The sequence below is a fragment of the Callithrix jacchus genome, chromosome 1 (genome assembly GCF_049354715.1).
Source record: "Callithrix jacchus isolate 240 chromosome 1, calJac240_pri, whole genome shotgun sequence".
NCBI lineage: Eukaryota > Metazoa > Chordata > Mammalia > Primates > Cebidae > Callithrix > Callithrix jacchus.
This window is the reverse complement of record NC_133502.1, coordinates 143,965,879-143,983,701: the sequence shown is the minus strand read 5'-3', so window position 1 is coordinate 143,983,701 and position 17,823 is coordinate 143,965,879. Positions and strand designations below refer to the sequence as shown.

The 17,823-nt window shown below is 48.6% G+C and overlaps 1 protein-coding gene across 3 annotated transcripts in view; it reads left to right on the top strand.

Annotated features, from left to right (window-relative positions):
- PAX5 (paired box 5) overlaps positions 1-17,823 on the top strand; it is a 185,314-nt gene that overhangs the window by 15,927 nt on the left and 151,564 nt on the right. For all 3 annotated transcript variants that reach the window (XR_013526846.1, XM_008999523.5, XM_017974771.4), the window contains exons 4-5: positions 4,519-4,583; positions 8,682-8,810. Coding sequence is in view for 2 of the 3 variants with exons in the window: in XM_008999523.5 (XP_008997771.1) it covers positions 4,519-4,583; positions 8,682-8,810 (194 nt within the window). In the remaining variant the exon portion in view is untranslated. The remainder of the gene's footprint in view (positions 1-4,518; positions 4,584-8,681; positions 8,811-17,823) is intronic.

Sequence of the window (17,823 nt, the reverse complement as noted above, 5' to 3'; positions counted from 1 at the left end):
TAGAAATCAGATGTTTATGAAAAATCTCCCAACTTAAAAATATTAGAAACTAATTCAAATAAAAACAAATATACTCTGCAGGGTAAGCAAAACTTGTCTAGAGCTGGAGGTGACCTGGGGAAGATGTTTTGTTAGTTCTGCTCTTAATTCTAGTTTTGGTGGCAGGCCTTCCGAGATTGTTTATCAATTTCCTCTTTCTTTTTTTGTTTTTTTGAGACAGGCTCTCACTCTGTTGCCCAGGCTGGAATGCAGAGGCATGATGACGGCTCACTGCAGCCTTGATCTCCCAGGCTCGGGTGATCTTCCCACCTCAGCTTTCTAAGTTACTAGGACTATAGGTGCCATCACCATGCCTGGCTAATTTTTTGTAAAGATGGCATTTCATCATGTTGCCCAGGCTGGTCTTGAACTCCTGGACTCAAGCGATCCACTCACATCAACCTCTATCCATGTCCTCTTTCTTCTCCACAACAGTCACAGGCCTTGGCACTGTCGGGTCCCTGGCTTTTGGATTCTTGACACAGTTGATGGTCCAAGCTTCTTACTGTACTGATGGCAGTTTGATCAGTGCCATAGATGCGGGTGTTTCTTTAGCCTTATCTCCCTGTTTCCTTTTTCAAGGCACCATGATTTTCTTTTTCACTGTAATTTTGTGAGGACTGGTGGTGGGGCAGTGGGGTGGGGGGCGTGGGATGATGGTGAGAAGCCTAGCCTTTCAAAGAAGGAAGAGTGATGTTTCCATGGGATCCTTAAATGCCACAAAGTCCCTCAGAGTTTTAAACCTCAAATTCGAAGTGGATTTTTAATCCAAATAGCCTTTATGCCTCACATAGGAAGTATTTAGCAAAGGGACTGAGCTTCCTTTGAATGTGGCTTAAAGTAAAGTGCTTGGGCATGGAAGCTGGAAGCCTGGGCTGACTTGCTGTACAACCCTGGGCAAGTCATTTGAGCATCTTGGGCTTTAGTTTCCTTATCCACAGGAAGAGTTTGATGTGAGCTCCCTCCTCTGTTGGACCGCCTAGTGTGCTCTGCAGTATGGCAGCCGGGGTCCTGCTCACGCGCAGCAGGTAAAGGATGTGCAGTTTGGTGTGACTGCCAACTCAGCCCAACCGTCTCTGGCTTAGAAAAGGTCCTAAGTGTGCTCTTATTGGATGAGTCTTGACAGCCTGTTATTTTTAAAATTTTAAATTTGTTTAGAGTTGCTATGATTCAATTATAGTCTTGTTCTTCCCACTACAGTTTCTTCTCAGTGGAAGCTGATGCTCTCTGTTTTTACCTGGTGACTGCTAAAGGCAGATGAGCAAAATCTCTCACCCCTGGGGTGGCTTCAGAAGCTTCCCTTTAACTCTGAGACCCCCATAAAGGATAGCCCTACTGCAGCCTTAAAACAGAGTGTGAGAATGGCTTCCCTCCCCAGCTTCCAAGGTGACCACTTGTGTTTTATTATTATTTTATTTTTAATTTTTGTGGGTACATTTTATATATATATATATTTATTTATTTATAAGGTCCATGAGATATTTTGGTACAGGTATGCAATGAGTAGGAATCATACCATGGAAAATGGGGTATTCATCTCCTCAAACATTTATCCTTTGTCTTACAAACAACCCAATTACCCTCTTTAGTTGTTTTTAAATGTATAGTTAAATTATTGCTAACTATAGTCCCCTTGTTGTGCTATCAAATACTAGGTCTTATCCAGTCTTTCTAATTTTTTGTACCCATTGAGCATCTTCATCATCACCCCCACCTGCCCTCTCCTTGTGCTTTTTAAAGCAAATATGAAAAATATGAACATTTTAGGATTGAAGCTAGTCATTAATCTTTATGAAGACACCATTGAAAATAACATCTTACATTTGTGGAGCACCTACTATGTAGCAGCCACTGTTTTAAGTAGTTAATTAATTTAATACTAATAGTAACCCTACAAGATAGGAATGATTCTTAGTCCCATTTGCAGATGAAGAGACTGAGAGGCATAGAGAGGTTAAGTAATTTACCGAAGGTCATGTAGCTGGCAAGTTGCAAGAGGGATGGGATTCAAACTCTAGTAGTCTAGTTCCAGAGCCTGTACATGGTGCTGCTGCTGCCTCTTAATGATTTATAACAATCGACAATGCTTTCCCAGTGATATTTACAACTATTTTAAACGAAAATGAGGAAAACATAATTTTCTTTGCTTTGCTTATGTACAAATTTAATGGCCAGATAATGATTTGAAAAGTAAGGATTTTAAGCTGAACTACAGTGATTTTCTTGCCATATATTTATATATAACTATATTTATGTGTTATATCCATATAATGACATATCCAGAAATATCTCTGTAAACACATATACACAGAGAAGGTGACATACACAAAAATATAAACATTAGATCAGATGCCAGCTTAATTCTAGGTGGCCCAAAAGACTACCTCCCTCCCAGATCTTTTTCCAATATGCTTTGAGTTTGCTTAGTGAAAATAAGTGGATTGAATATTAGGGAAAACAAACAATCTGAATGTATTTGAGGGAACACTTAAGCTGACTGATTAGAAAAGGGCAAGAGGCCCCTTGCTGAGCTCAAGTAGCCAGGCTCTAGACGGCCTGTGTGTCTGGTGAGACTGTAGGGTGAATAGAAAAGTCCCTTCAGGCTATCAGCTGAGGACATGGAGTGCCCTTGGTGCCCAGCACCAAGCCGTAAGATCAGAGAAGGCAGAAACTATGGCCCAGTAGATTTAAGGGGAGTCACCCACCTGCTACTTCGTCCTTCATTTGTATAAGCTGGAGACCCAGTGCAGCCTCAGAATGAACTTTCAGATATTAATGCTCTGGAATGTGAAAAAGCTTCTCATAGAAAGCTTAAGAGTAGGATGCAAAAGTATATACATGGAGGCTGGGCACCGTGGCTCACGCCTGTAATCCCAGCACTTTGGGAGGTCAAGGCTGGCAGACCACATGAGGTCAGGAGTTCGAGACCAGCCTAGCTAACATAGTGAAACCCCGTCTCTACTAAAAATGCAAAAATTAGCTGGCTGTGGTGGCGTGTGCCTGTAATCCCAGCTACTCAGGAGGCTAAGGCAGGAGAATCACTTGAACCAGGGAGGCGAAGTTTGCAGTGAGCCAAAATCGCATCACCGCACTCCAGCCTGGGCAACAGAGACTCCATCTCAAAACAACAACAACAACAACAACAACAACAACAACAACAAAAACTGTATACACGGTATAATCTTGACTTTGTTCAGAGAAAAATGGATATTTCTAAGTATGCACAGGAATGTTAGTATAAAGGAAATACACCAAAATATGGTTTTTAGATGTCTTCTTTATACTTTCCCATGCTGTCCACAGAGTCTACAATGAATGCATATTACTTTTACAATGAGGAAAATCTCTAATAAACATCCTTTCAAAAGGTAATAGTTTGAAACTGGAATATAACTTTTCCAAAGAAGCTGGACATTTTATTGTGACCCACTCTTCTCCCAAATACCAAGGAAGGCACTTTCTGGTAGATCCCGAGGAGCTTTTGGCACCGCCCTGTTCTGCTGCTCTCAGATGCTCTGGGCTTGTGGTCTTGCGCACACATTGTCTACAAACTCCCCAGAGCCTAAGGTTCTGGAGAAGGACGTCACAGCGGCCAGGTGGCCAAGGGAAGGCAGTACTGCTATTATCTCTTTTAAGTATGGGGCTTTTCCATAAGATCTTCTTTCTCTTCTGAAAGTGATTTGATTACTTAAAATAAGCAAATAGTGGTCTGTTCCAACTCCATCATTGTATTGAGGTCCACAATGAAATGGACTTGGTCAAGGTCACAGTGGAGTTTCTATTAGAATATGAGCAAGGTCTCTAAAAAGACAGGCCAGGATACCCCTGGCTCTAGCCCTGTGGATCCTTTTCGCGAGGTCTGGTGCAAGGTAGGCTTTCTTTGAGCACAGCCAAATCAGATGTCTCCTGGCAGCACTTTGACTCTCGAGTATCAGAACAACACACACATCCCCTCCCTTGGCACTTCCTAGGGGAAGGGGTGTTATCCCTCCTTGTACGTTCTCTAGGGCAGAGAAACCAGCATGTGAGCACTACCAGAGGACAGAGAGGTTACCTGGTTCAGTTCCTTCATTCGATAGATGGTAGGCTGAGGTCTAGGGAAAGGAAGGACTCCCTAAAGTCACTCAATGAGTCTCTTATGGAGCTAGAGCTATACCCAAGAAAGGGACGCCTACTCGTAATGTTAACACATCATCCTCTTTCTTCAGAAGAGGCACTTGAATCCCAGAGACGGGGTGCAAATTACATTAAGACACCCAGGGAAATAGAAGCAAAGTTGGGACTAGTCCATAAATCTTCCATCCTCCTGATTCCCAGCCTGGGTTTATAATTTCCCTCCACCTCTGCCCCTCTGCCTCAGTTCCATCCATGGCCCAGCTTGGGTATGAGTTTTCTGGTTTCTGGTTATCTGTGCATAGCTGGTTGAGGTCTCTTCTCCTTCCTGATGGTAAATAGCCATTTTTTTTCAACTGCCCACAGGATCATCCGGACAAAAGTACAGCAGCCACCCAACCAACCAGTCCCAGCTTCCAGTCACAGCATAGGTAAGAAGAACTTTTTAAAAAAATTTAAAAATCTAATGGGCTCCAAATATTCTAAAGAACTTTTAATCATTCTTATGGACAGATAATTCTGCATAAAACACTTCAGCACACGTACTAATGCGCCTTCTTTGTCATTCTCCAAGGGCTGAACCTGGTAAATGAATTTTATAAATACTGCTAAAAGGTTTTGAATTTTACTGATTATTATGATAAATAGCTTTCACCATGAGACAGAAAATTGAAATCTAAGCCAAAAAAAAAAATCCACTAATGGGGGTCTATAGAATGTCAGATAATTAAAGTAATAAATCAAGAAAGGGATACTTATTCATAACATTTTCTGCATCATTAGTCAGTAAGTAGTTTTGAATGTGTTTTTTTCTTCTATCAACCAGCCCTTCTACAATTCTTTGTGCACTTGCAGTCTTGAGTGAAGATGTGGCAAAAGTTCTCAAACTTACTTTCTCTCTCTCTTGCTTCGATCTCACGTACTCTGAACCGTCAAGGGCTGCCGGTGGGGTTTCCGGCAGTCACAGGTGAAGTCTGAGGGTGGCCGTGACCCGAAAGAGTGGGGGTCATACTTCCTAGTTTTCAAGAGTTCAGAAATGTCCTTTGTCTTCCCTTCAAAGATTGTGAAAGGACACTGTCTATTTAAGGTGTATTATTTATCCACTTGGGATACAGAAAACACCTCTGGTTAGCTGGGGGGAAGGTTATTCTGCTATAAGAAAGTGGACAATGATTCAGAAAGTCTCTGACACTCCTGGTTGCCACAGTCAATCCTGCAGAATCACACTTCAGATTGTGTAACCTTTCCACACTTTGTTACTCCTTCTTTAAATGAGAATTTGCACTCACACAGTGATGGGGACTGGGCAGAAGCCTGGCCTCTAGTTCCAACTCTGTCATTAACTCACCCAGTAAAATGAGAAAGTCCTCTCACCTCCATGAGTCTCAGTTTCCTCATTTGTGGATGGAGGGGCACTAACCAGGTGTTCTCTGAGGACTCTGCTCCTCCAAGGTTGGCTCTTTGGATAAAGGTAAGACAGATTTCTTCCCTGCCAGGAAATCATTCCTCACTTAGTAATCCTTTCAGAAAGTGTCTGTTAAGTGTCTGCTGGGCAGACCTTAGCATCAGAGGCCAAGTGTCTGCTGGGCAGACCTTAGCATCAGAGGCCAAGCCCACAAGAAAGGGAAGACATGATCCCCATTCTCAAGGGCTTCTTTCTAGGTCTAAAGGCGGAATATAATGAAGAGAAGTTTGCGAAACAGAGATGAAGCTCAAGAAGAAGGGATGGATGCTGTGGGGGCAGAAGGGAAGGAACCACCAGCTCTGCTGGGCTAGGATGAAGAGGGTGAAGGAAGGCTTCCTGGGGGAATGTTTGTGGCTGAGATTTCACTTGTAGTTGACCAACTATTTCAGGTCACATAGCACTGAAAATCAAACTAGGTGTAACTGCTAATATTCGTTCAATTGGTTTAGAGGGATAATTCTATTGTAGGTCAGCAGAATGCTTTGTTTTGTCCCAGAAATTTTTAAATTAAAACTACATCTCACATACACATAGCCTCTTAGAGTTCAAAAACTTATCGAGGCGTGAGGAAATTGAAACCCAGAGAGAAGAAATAACTAGCCCTAGGTCATGTTGCCAGGAAGTGGTGGAGCCAGAAGTGGAGTCTGGGTCTTTTGAGCCTAGAGCAATCACAAAACACCAAAACGAATGTCATGGGCTCTGTCAGCAACATGGTGAGCCTTGGTTATACATGGTGATTGTTGTTTAAAGTACCAAGTGACCTGGGATCTTCTTTCTTCCTCTGTTTTTTACACATTAATACAGAAAAGGTTATGGGATTTGCATAAATCTATTTTAAGGAGCTGCTTCTGGCGAAGAAAAAGAGAAGTTAATGATTTCTGTTTCTGTGTCTCTTAAGGAAGATGTAAGATCAAACTGAAATGTGAGAAGAAAGGCAGGGTTCCCTCTGGGTTTGTAGGAGCCAGGAGCTGGATCTGCTCCAAAGGGAAGCCATGAAGGGCTTCTCAGGCAGTCGCCACCATTTCTAGTAATTTCCTACACTTAAGAGTCAAAGATGACTCCACCTGTCTCCAGCTGGTTATAGCCCAAGGAAGTGTGTCTGAGATTGGTCTGTAGGTTTTAATGAACCAAGAAAGAATTCCCACAGCCCTCAGTGGCAATTCAGCTGTACAGGTGGAGAGACCCCTACTGATGGACTGGTCTCTTCCTAGGATTCTGGGACCAGAAGTTAATGTGAAACTTGCACAAAAGTTGCACACCCCCTGCTTCATCTAATTCTTATTCTTAGGAACTTTGAGACCTGGTCTCAGTCACAATAAGTCACCAACCACTGCCCCTGTTTCTGGGCAGAGGAAATCTAGACTTTAAGTAAGTAAACCCAATGCTGAGTTCTGGCGTCACTGTTTATTGGCTAGATGACTTTGAATCACTTTCCCTGTGGACTCTTAGTTTCCTCATTTGATAAATGGGGATAAGTAATAGCACTCTGGGCTGTTGCAATCATAGCACCGCGTTCATGTGAAGTATATTATTGCTCTTCATTATTTATTAGTGAGAAGCAGATTAGTTATAGGGGTTAAGGCTTTAGTCTCTGGGTTAAAATCACCAGTCTCTCTCTTTATTTATTTATTTAAGATGGAGTTTCTTTTTTTAATTTTCTTTTTTGTTCTCTTTTATTATTTTATTTATTTATTATTATTATTATTATTTTGCTTTTTTTTAAAGATGGAGTTTCACTCTTGTTGCTTAGGCTGGAGTGCAATGGTGTGATCTCAGCTCACTACAACCTCTGCCTCCTGGGTTCAAGTGATTCTCCTGCCTCAGCCTCCTGAGTAGCTGGGATTACAGGTTTGCACTACTACACCCAGCTAATTTTGTATTTTTAGTAGAGACGGGGTTTCTCCAATTTGGTCAGGCTGGTCTTGAACTCTTGACCTCAGGTGATCCATCCACCTTGGCCTCCAAAAGTGCTGGGATTACAGGCATCAGCCATGGTGCCTGGCCTTTTTAATTTTTATTTTTTGAGGCAGAGTCTTGCTCTGTTCCCTAGGCTGGAGTGCAGTGGCACAATCATAGCTCACTGCAACCTTGACCTCCTGGGCTCAAGTGATCCTCCTGCCTCAGCCTTCTGAGTAGCTGGGGCTATAGGCTTGTGCTACCACATCTGGCTAATTTTTAAAAAGTTTTTGGTAGGTCTTACTATGTTGGCCAGGCTGGTCTTGAACTCCTGAGCTCAAGTGATCCTTCCAGAGTGCTGGAATTAAAGGCATGAGCCCCAGCCCAGGCACTCTACCTCTTATTAGCTGTGCGACCCTGGGTGAGCCATTCATCTTTGGGTTCCCCTTCCCTTTCTTTTCCAACGGGATCATCACAATTACCTAGCTTCTTAGATTGTTCTCAGAATTAAATGAGATAATGCCTCAATGCCAGCACAGAGTAAGTTCTCAGAAAATGTTAGTTATCGTTATTGTCATAATTAATACGAAAAATCAAATCCCAGGAAACTGGAAGAAGAAAAGACAGCAAGAAACTGAAAAGAAGGTGCGCTCTGCGGTTTGGAGTTTGTTAGTTGTGCATGTGAGTTTGTGCTCAAGTAGTTGTGTTTGCACTCACGGCTGGGTGTGCAGGCAGGTAGTGAAATGCCTAATGAATAGTTCAGGTTTTGTTGTTGTTGTTGTTGTTGTTTTTTTTTTCTAGCACTGGCTGTTGGTGGGCCCCGGCTCGCCTCTTTCTCCTCTCCATCCCCTGCTACCTGCGTCAAAGGTTAGGCTGGGATTTGAGCAAGCGCCCTTCCTGTCCCTATGTTCCTTTCTGCCAGGTTCAGTCCTCCTCAGTGCTCACCCCTCTCTTACTCCCCACAGCGCAGAGAACCGGGGCAAACCACCCGCCCGAGGCCCGCGCCCCTGGCCCAGGTGTGGCCGCCTCTGTAGGGCTAGGGTCCTCAGCGCCACCCCCACCCCCCGCACTCGCTCACTCCCAGCCGCCCCAAGCCCCGCGTGCGGTGTTAGCCGGCCCGCCGCCCTCGGCTCTCTGCGGTCCTGACCACCCGTCTTTCCCCGCGCAGTATCCACGGGCTCCGTGACGCAGGTGTCCTCGGTGAGCACGGACTCGGCCGGCTCGTCGTACTCCATTAGCGGCATCCTGGGCATCACGTCCCCCAGCGCCGACACCAACAAACGCAAGAGAGACGAAGGTAAGAGACGCCCGTGCAGCCCCATCGGGAATGCGCCCCACGGGGTCAGTTTTCGGCGCTCAGTCAGTCGTGGGTGGCAGCAGAGGTGTCTGCGAGCACTTCCCTTACCTGCAGAGGAGAGAGTCCCCAAGCCCGCACGCTGTCCCCTTCGAGAACACTTGAAGGAGCTGAGCCCTCCCTCCGCCAGATAGACAGCAGCAGCAGGGTGGGACTGTGGCATTCTTGCCGGTGTCCGCCGTAGTCGCCCCTTGGGTAGAAGAAGTGGGCCTGGCAGAGCCCTTGTGGCCTGAGCTTTGGCCTTTAAGAAGACCCTGTGTGTGTGCAGATAATGCGGCCCGAGGGCAGGGTGTGCTGGGCTCCACACCCAAGTCCCCTTTGTGGAGGAGCTTTGGACCAGAGAAAGGGGGCTGGGCAAAGCCGGGACAGGGGCACACTTGGGGAGGGTGGAGGGGTGGGTTCTCTGAAAGGCCTGCACTCGCCTCAGCAGAGAAGGCTTTCAGCCCCGGTGATGGTGTTGGGGGTGGTGTGGAGGAAATTAATAATCATCTCATCCTTGCCCTTGGGTCTGGAAGGAAGCAGTGCGGGGGTGTTGGGGGGGATTACAAAGATGACAATCTTCCCGGTTGGTTTTTCTCAGCCCCTCCACCAGCCGTGTGCTACCTGGGTCTCCAGAGCTGGCTGCCTCCATCCTGGACACTGGGCACCTTAACCGGGGCTCCTTTCCTCTGGATGGGCTGCCAGCACTGGCTGACATTAATGGGTTTGAGAGAAAAGACCCCCTGGGAGTCTGTAAAACCTTAGTCAGGAAAAGGGGGGAAAAAAAAAGCCAGGGCTGTGGTCGAGGGCCTGAGAGCACCGTGACAGAAATCTTGATTCAATTATTCTGTTCCTCGGCACAATTCCCTTTCTCAGCTCCGTGTAAGGAATGTGTGTTCTCGTGAGCACATGCCTAAGTACTTAAGATCTGTAACTAGAAAATTGAGTTGGCCCAGCCGTGGATTGGCTTGTGGTCTGCGTGTTGCCAGCAGCCCAGAAGCCGAGCTGGTGGCCTCAGTCTGGAACCATGGGGGTGCGTGGGGATGATTCACGGCTTTTGGAACCTGCCTCGCCTCTCCTCCTCCTGCCTCTCCTCCTCCTGCCGCTCCTGAGCAGATGTCAGAAGTCTTTAACTCAGTAGGTTGCGGTGCTACGTGCTGCAGGAGGCAGTGGGCCTGCCATCGTTGTTGGTTTATGAGGCTGATGGTGTTATCTTTTCTCCCATTGTCACCTGGACTCACAGCAGATGTGCCTAAGCTGGGGCCTGGCTATATTTGTTCATGGGTGGAAGGACAGATTGTGTGAGGCTCCCCTAGAGGCTGAGGGATCCAGGCAGTGATTTTCTGGGGGAAAAAAAATCTAGTTTAATGTTTACCACCAACAGACAGTTCTGGCCTGGGGGCATTGTTTTACTTTGTTTTCGGGGTGCTATATTGGCTGGCAGTCTGACCAGCAGTCATGGTTTGGGCCCTCGAGCTCCTTTATGAGGTACAGTGTGGTCCGAATGTGGGTGGTGTTGGTCTTGACTACTCTGTACTACTCAGATCATTCCTGGAGGACTGTGGCCCATTTGGGTATATTGACTTTTAAGAGGGATAGTGACAAATGGGGCTGGGTCCTAAGTGAAGAGGGATCTGATACAGCACCTGGGAACGCCTCAAGGCTCTAGGGATATTTTGGCACAAAGAAGAGCAAAGAGACTGGATTGCTGCCTTCAAGTGTTTGGAGGCTGAGAAGGAAGAAGGAATGAAATCTTGTTGCATGGCCTTAAAGTGTACAGCAGATGCAGAGGTGATTTCACCTCAGTTTAAGAAAGAACCAAGTTGCACATATGAGAGTGGCCTAGGGATAAAAGGAGATGCCTCCAGAGGGAGTGATGCCCTATCTCTGGGGATATGTAAGCAGAGACTGAGTGACCACTTGTCAGGCTGCCGTACAGAGTATCAAGAATCAGATGTGGTATTGGATGATTACTTTTAGTTTTTTAATTACATATTTTTCCTTAATAAATGGAGATGGGATTTTGCTGTTGCTAAGGCTGGTCTCAAACTCCTGACTCAAGTGATCCACCTGCCTAGGCCTCCCAAAGTGCTGGGATTTCAGGCATGAGCCACTGTTCCCAGCCTGGGTAATCTTTGAACTCTTTCCACTTCTGTTATATATGGAAGAGTCCTGATCCTCAGGACGATGAGAGGCAGTTCAGTCAGTGGTCTGTGGTGGAAGGGAGAATGACTTGATGGTCCTGGAAGCCTGATGGAGTGGAAAGAGTGGGGGATGAACCCAAGCAGCAACCAGAGCCTCCTGTTCGCTGCTGCCCACACCGCTGACAGTGTGCACGTTTGATCCCAGGCAGCAATGGCCTGGCTCACACCAGGGAAGTGTCTGTGGGGCGATTGCATAAGTGCCTCCTTCTGATCTTTCCCATCCTCTCTCTGTATCTCTCTGGATCACTGCAGAAGCTCTAGTGGGAAGTAAAGACACAGAGACTGTCACTTCCATGTTACTAGGGGAGGTGATGGAGGCTCCACAGTCATACAGTTGGCATGGACTGGGGAGTCGGGAGTAATTGCAGTGCCCTAGGGCCTCAGTTCCCTGGTATTTTCCAGCTACCTGTTGCCCCTTAGTCCTTCTGGAGAGGCCCTTTGGAGGTGGAGCAGCCCGGGACTGGGCAGAGCCTGGGGCCTGTGTGGGAAAGAGTTTCAAACAGAAGGGCATGAGTAGCAGGTTGGATGCTGCAGAGAGAGAAGTGAGACCTGAAGGCCAGAGGTTGGGGGAGAGCAGAGAAAGTAAGAACCAGCCACTGGGGAAACAGGGACATTGCAGGCACACTGACCAGTCGGCCAACGGAGGCTGCAAACCATGGATTTGTGAGGGTGCTGGCCTCTGGGGTGGTGCCATCAGCAGCCTGAGAGAGATCATGGGTGAGAGGTGTTGGAGGGCTAAGAGGAAGACAGCTGAGGGTCCTTGCCCATTTTGCAGATGAGGTGACTGAGGCTTTGCAAGGTGGAGTTGCTTACTCTGTTGCCTGGTTCATAGTCATCCCCAGCTTGGACTTGAGTTTTGTTCTGAGGGCATTTCCTGGGGCCACCCTCCTGCCCAGATCTCGGCAGAGGTGAGCACGTGTTAGGATCCAAACACAGAGGGTGAGCTGGAGAGCAAGACTGGCAAGCTCAAAGCCCTCTGATGAGCATGGCAGTGGGTGAAGTCACACCGGGGGAAAGGGTAAGGCAGGGAGGGCCAGTTTTGACTGAAAGGATCTGGGAGGGCTTCTTATAGGAGGCGGCTGGGTAGAGGGAGGAGAGGGCATTCCAATCAAAGGCAAGAGAGACTGTCCCAAGTCTGGGACTCTGGTGAGCCTGTGCAGGGAGAGGACCCGCTTGGCAGGATTTGGAAAGGGAGAGAGGTAGAGAGATGTGGGTGGCTTAGATGTTGACCGAGGCTTCCGAACATTTAGTCTAGAAGCATTAGGGGGATGGTTTTGAGCCGTGTGTCTTAGATACTCAAGAAACAGTGTGCTGAGTGTTTCAGATATAAAGGCAACATGAAGTGACTAGCCCTGCACCACCCCATAGAAGTAGAATGCAAGCCACATGTGTGATTTTAAATGATTTAGTAACCACATTAAAAAGTGTAAAATGAAACAAGTGGAACTAATTTTAATAACATATTCTATTTAATTCAGTATACCCAAAATATCATCATTTCAACACATCAATATAAAAAATTTGATGCTAGGTTTTCTCTTATTTTTAGTGCCAAGTTTTTGAAACCAGATGTGTATTTTACATGTACAGTACATCTCAATTTGGATGCTAAACGTTTGACGGTTAAAGTTAGATGTAGTCCTACCAAAACAATAAAGTTGTATTTAGTGGGAAAAATATTTTACACTGCTTCTATTTTAAAATTTAAATTAAAATCAAATGAAATAAAGAAATTAGTTCCTGGATTGTACTAGCCACATTTCGAGTGTGCAGTGGCTACATAGGACTAGTGGCTGCTGTGTTGGACAACACTGCTCTAATACAAATGCTTGGCACACAGTAGGTGCTCAATAAGTGCTCTTTGGTAGGGTGGATCAGTCACATTCCTTTAGAGGGTTCACAATTAGTAACCAGGGTAAATGGAAGGACCTCTAGTCTCCTCAGTCAAGGGTGCTTCTGTCTGGTATTTTGGGCTTCCATAGAAAGCTCTGAGTAGAGTTCTGTAGCAAAGACAAACAAACAAACTAGAATATTGTTAGACCAGTGGATTGGCAAAGGCCCTTTCAGTCTAGAAATTCTAGGGTTCTAATGTCTGCCTTCAAGACCAGACTTGGGGATACGGCCACTATGTCCAAGTCTCGGAAGAACTGTTCTACAGCAACAGGTGAGTTCTCTGTGGCCTCTGGAGGCAGAGCTGGGGCTGGTTAAAGAAAGCTACAGGAGGCAGATAATGGCTTGAGTGCAACATATGGCTTTTAGAAGCAGCCAGTCTGGGCCAAGAATGGAAGCATTATCTTAGAAAGGTACTGAGCTCTCCATCATCAGAGGTGTGAGCAGGGGCTGGACAAATGAGAAGCAGAAGAGTCAAGGAGGACATTCTGCTTCAGACTTCGTGACTTTTGAGGCAGGCCTGTTCCTGTCTGGGTGGCCAGTGCTTCTGTGCCTGTACTGTGTCTGCTTGTACTTATATCCCCCTATCTTTCCCCTCTGCTGCCTGACTCTGAGGCTTCCACTCATGTGGACTGGACAGAACAGAGGCCACAAATCATTTCTATCCCTGACCCAGCCTCTCGGCATAGCCCTGGTCCACAGGGATGCCCACGAGGCCTGTGGGATGGCCCTGAGGGTCATGCTGGGGTGCTGCCCAGTTATGAGATGCAGCTTTGTCTCTTGGTTGGTCAGAACTGAGAGCTTTCATGGAGGCAGCTGTGGCATGGCTCAGGAATCCTGCTGGGTACGGGGGATAGAGGCTGAGTCGGCACCTCCCTCTCCGGAAGGCCCAGAGGAGGAGGTGGCAGGGAGAGACTTGGCAAAGCAGGCAGGGCTGTGAATAGGAGCCATGGGTGAAAGGGCAGCCTCAGACCCTCGGTTCCTTCCTGGGCCTTTGATCTCTGGCGAGACCTCCTTCCGCCGCTCTCCCCACTTAGGTCCCCTCCCTGTCCCCCTCACAATAACTCACAGGGCCCTGAGTTTGAAAGGCCCTGAACACACTGAGGTCAGCGGAGTGCGAATCCCTTTCACCAGCTCAGAAAGCTGACTGGTCCAGCACCAGGGTGGACTGTGGGGACCAGAGGTTTCTTTTTGGGCCATAGAAATATGTTGCAAGTGAGTTTCCAGCCTTCCAGGCTCTGGACTGGCTTCTGAGGAGGGCACGGGAAGGGCAGCCAGGGTCCAGAGGGGGCCTGTCCTTTCCAGAAGATGCCAAGTCCGATGAGACCCTCATTGGGAGGTTTGTTGGGGGGCATTTAGCCAGGGGCTCCCATTATGACTTCCTTTTGGGGGATGCCTGTTTCCTCTCTGTCTTGTGTCCCTCCTCATGTCTTTGGTGTGCATCTCATTCTGTGTTATTTGGCTTTATTTCCTGTTTACTGAGCCTTCCTCTGTGTCTGTTTCTGTCTCCTGGTCTAGATCTCACTAGCTTTCTTTTCCGTATATATTGTCTCTCTCACACATACACACTCTCTCATCTACTCTCTCTCTCCCTTTCCTTCTTTCTCTCTCTTACTCGTTCATTCATTCAATTCCCTTCTGTCTCCTTGTGTTCTCACTTGTTATCTCTCTCTCCCCAGATTCCTCTTCCTCCGTCTCTTTCAGGCTCAACGCCCCCTCAGCCCTGCCCAGCAGACCTCCCTGGGAGCTCTGGCTAGAGGGAAGGGCTTTCAGAAGCTCACAGACCGTGCTGGGCCCTTGGGCCCCTCTGACATGGGCAGGCCCTGGTCTTTTCTCTTCTAGGACCCTTTTCTTTCCCTTGATGTGTAGATGCTGTCTGCCACTTCCGGATCAGGACAGAAATTGGAAGCAGGAAGTGGGGAGAGCCCTCTCCGAGCTCCCAGAAGGGATGGATGTGTGGAAAAGCTCAGGATTCCTGAGTCAGGAGTTATAGGCAGTCCCTGTGGGATTGAGATTCCACAGATCTCTGATTCCTGGAGAGCCCCAAGCAAGGTGATGAGTCAGGGGCACAGGCTCGTGGGCAAGGATGAAATGGTTTGTGGAATTCTTGTAGCAAGTTACTTCATCTCTCTGCACCTCCATTTTGTTATCTGGCAAATAGGGTTAATGCAAACCTTGTGGGTTACTGTGAGGATAAAAAGAAGTGACAGCTGCCAAGGGCATGGCCCCAGGGCCTAGTCATAGTAAGCACTGAATAGATGGTCACTGAGAGGCCTGTGTATGAGGACGTGAGGTCCGTCCTGGCAGAGGGCAGCAGGCTTCAGGCACCGTCCTGTCGGCAGCTGGAACTGGCTGGTCTGCTCACCACCGCCTTCCTGTTTGTTGCTGTCTATTCCATGGCACTGAAGGAGCTGAGCGCCTGCAGCTGGGAGCCCAGGGTGTCCAGGCTGAACAACAGTGCCCCCAGGTGTCAGCTGCAAAACGAAGGGCCACTGGCTTTTCTTCTCTTCCTCTGCCTTCAGGACTGAGTCTCCCAGCCTGCTTCAAGGCAGAAGAGAAGGGTCAGGCCCCAGTTTTCCATGAAGAGAAGCACAGGGAGCACAGGGGTGGAGGCCTCCAGGGCGGGGGCAGAGGGCAGCACCGGGCCTGGCAGGGCTGGGCCTCTAAAGGGATGTTGGGGCCACCAGCCTGGACCTCGAGACTCCCCTGTGGGAGCTGGAAGGGGCTTGGAGAGCATCTGAGATGCCCTGTGTCATTCACATGAGAAAACAGGCTTGGGGAAGAGAGGAGGTCTGCCAATCACACAGTAAAACCCAGAAAACCTAGAGGGAGAGGATGGCTCCATGGAAAATCCTTGGCATCCGCTGCCTTTTCAGGTGACACATTCAGTCCTCCTCTCCCTCCTTCCCTCCATTCTCACAGGACTGTCTGCTGTCCTCACTGTCTTATCTCCCCATGGGGTACTGCCCACACATCCCCCTGTGCTGACCTCTGCTCTTCCCTCGCGGGCCTCCCACTCCTCTTGCTCATTCCTCCCGTGCTTCCAGTCCCGGTGTGTTGACTCAGCCTCCCGTCTCCAGGCCCCTGCTCACACAGGACCTGCCACCTGGAATGCTGTCCTTGAACCTGGACCTGGCTTTCCGGAACCAGCCCGCTCCCCTGTGGGGTTTTCTGTGTTGGGTCATTGGTCCTTTACCACTGGCTGAGGCCCAAGGATTCTTTAGGGGCCAGTGTGGGGTATGGGTGGCCAGACAGGCTCTGCATCCCCTTTTCCCAGAGTGGCTTTGGGGGCAGGAAAGAGGTTACCACCATTTCGTCTTGGCATCTGCTGGGGCTTTCCTAGGGCAGGTCCCCTCCCTGGCCCTCCATGAGGTGTCCCCTGGATGCCCCCTCCTGTAGAGGGATGGGGCATTCCCTGAGTTATCTTTTTGTCCAGGCGGGGGTCAGGACCAAGGTTCCACTGTGGTGTGGTGGTGGTGAGGGCATCACGTAGAACCCAGGGGGCAATTGGCAGCCTGGCAGCCATGCTTCCCTTGACTTGCCCTCTATTCGTGATGATTTTGAATTAGTTATCAACCTTGCAAAATCAGGAAATTTCATGTATGGACAGATGCCTGGCTTCTTTTGAAGAAAAATCAGATCTGGCCACCCTGGGCAGCCTTCCCATAAGGCGACAGTCATCTGGGGCTGCGGGACCTGAGTGCTCACGGCACCCCACTCAACTTGCTTTCGGCACTTGTGCTCTGTTTTTCTTGGCCTTTGAGCTTCTGGAGTCCTAGCATGAGCTCTAAAGAAACCAGTTTGGCTCAGTCTGCCTGCGGCAGCGGAAGCTAACAGGAGGCAGGTCCTGGAATCGGCAGGTGGGGCTGCGTGTGCATGTGTGTTTATGTGTGTGGTCAGGGAAGTGGGTAGTCAGGCTCACAGGCTACACGTGGGTAGGGTGGCAGAGGCAAGAATGTAGGGCAGGGGCCAAGCAGCCACACTCCTTGGCATGTCATGTACTCCATACCCTACCAGTAGGGTAGTCCAGGCACAGAGGGCACAGGCTTGTCCCAAGGGTATACAGGGGGCATAGTGGCAGAGATGGTGAGGACCTGGTTTCCATCTCCCTGCCTGGCTGGTCACTGTCCCCTGTCCTGATCTTGTAGCCATGGGCACCTCAGCTGAGACCCAGAAAGACAACTGCTGGAGGCCTCTGTGGTAACGCAGAGCATCTGAGGCCAGGTGGCCAATTGGAGGGGCTCCTGGGGCCTTTCCCTAGTGCCCAGGGCCTGTCCCACGGGTGGGGGTTGAGGTTTCGGTTCCTCCCAGCTCCTGGGTCCCCAAGTTTCACTTTGATTCAGTGAGCAAGAGCCCGCGTGAGAGCCAACACCACTGAACCCCCACCCTCTCTGCACACCTGGTTTGCCCCAGCCCCTCCCCCTCCTCTCACCCCCAGTTCCTTTTCTCATGGGGTGGTGTGCTGGTGTTCGGGAGAGCCCTGGGGATAATGGGTGATGGTGGGGTGCTGCCATGTGGGGATCTCAGTTCAGGGAGTCAGTCTGGGGGCCAGCCAGTACAAGAGTGGTGGGGCGATGGAGGGGGTAGAGTCTCATCTGCAGTGGGCAGTCCCCTGACAAGGTGGTCTGGAGCTCAAGGTGAAGTGGCCTTGGCTTGCTTCTCCACCCTGCATGCCCTGCCGCCCCTTGGGGCAGAAAATCCCACAGTCCTTTCTCTCTGGCTTGGGAATATGGTTTAATCCCTGGCCGCACAGTCTGTGGTTCAGAGACTTTACAAGGCTTCAAATCCCTGCCCCTGCTGTGTCACTTCCTTCTGTCCCTTTCTCTGCCTGGGCCTCAGTTTTCCCATCTAAAATGGGATACCAAGGAATTGCTGAGGTTTCT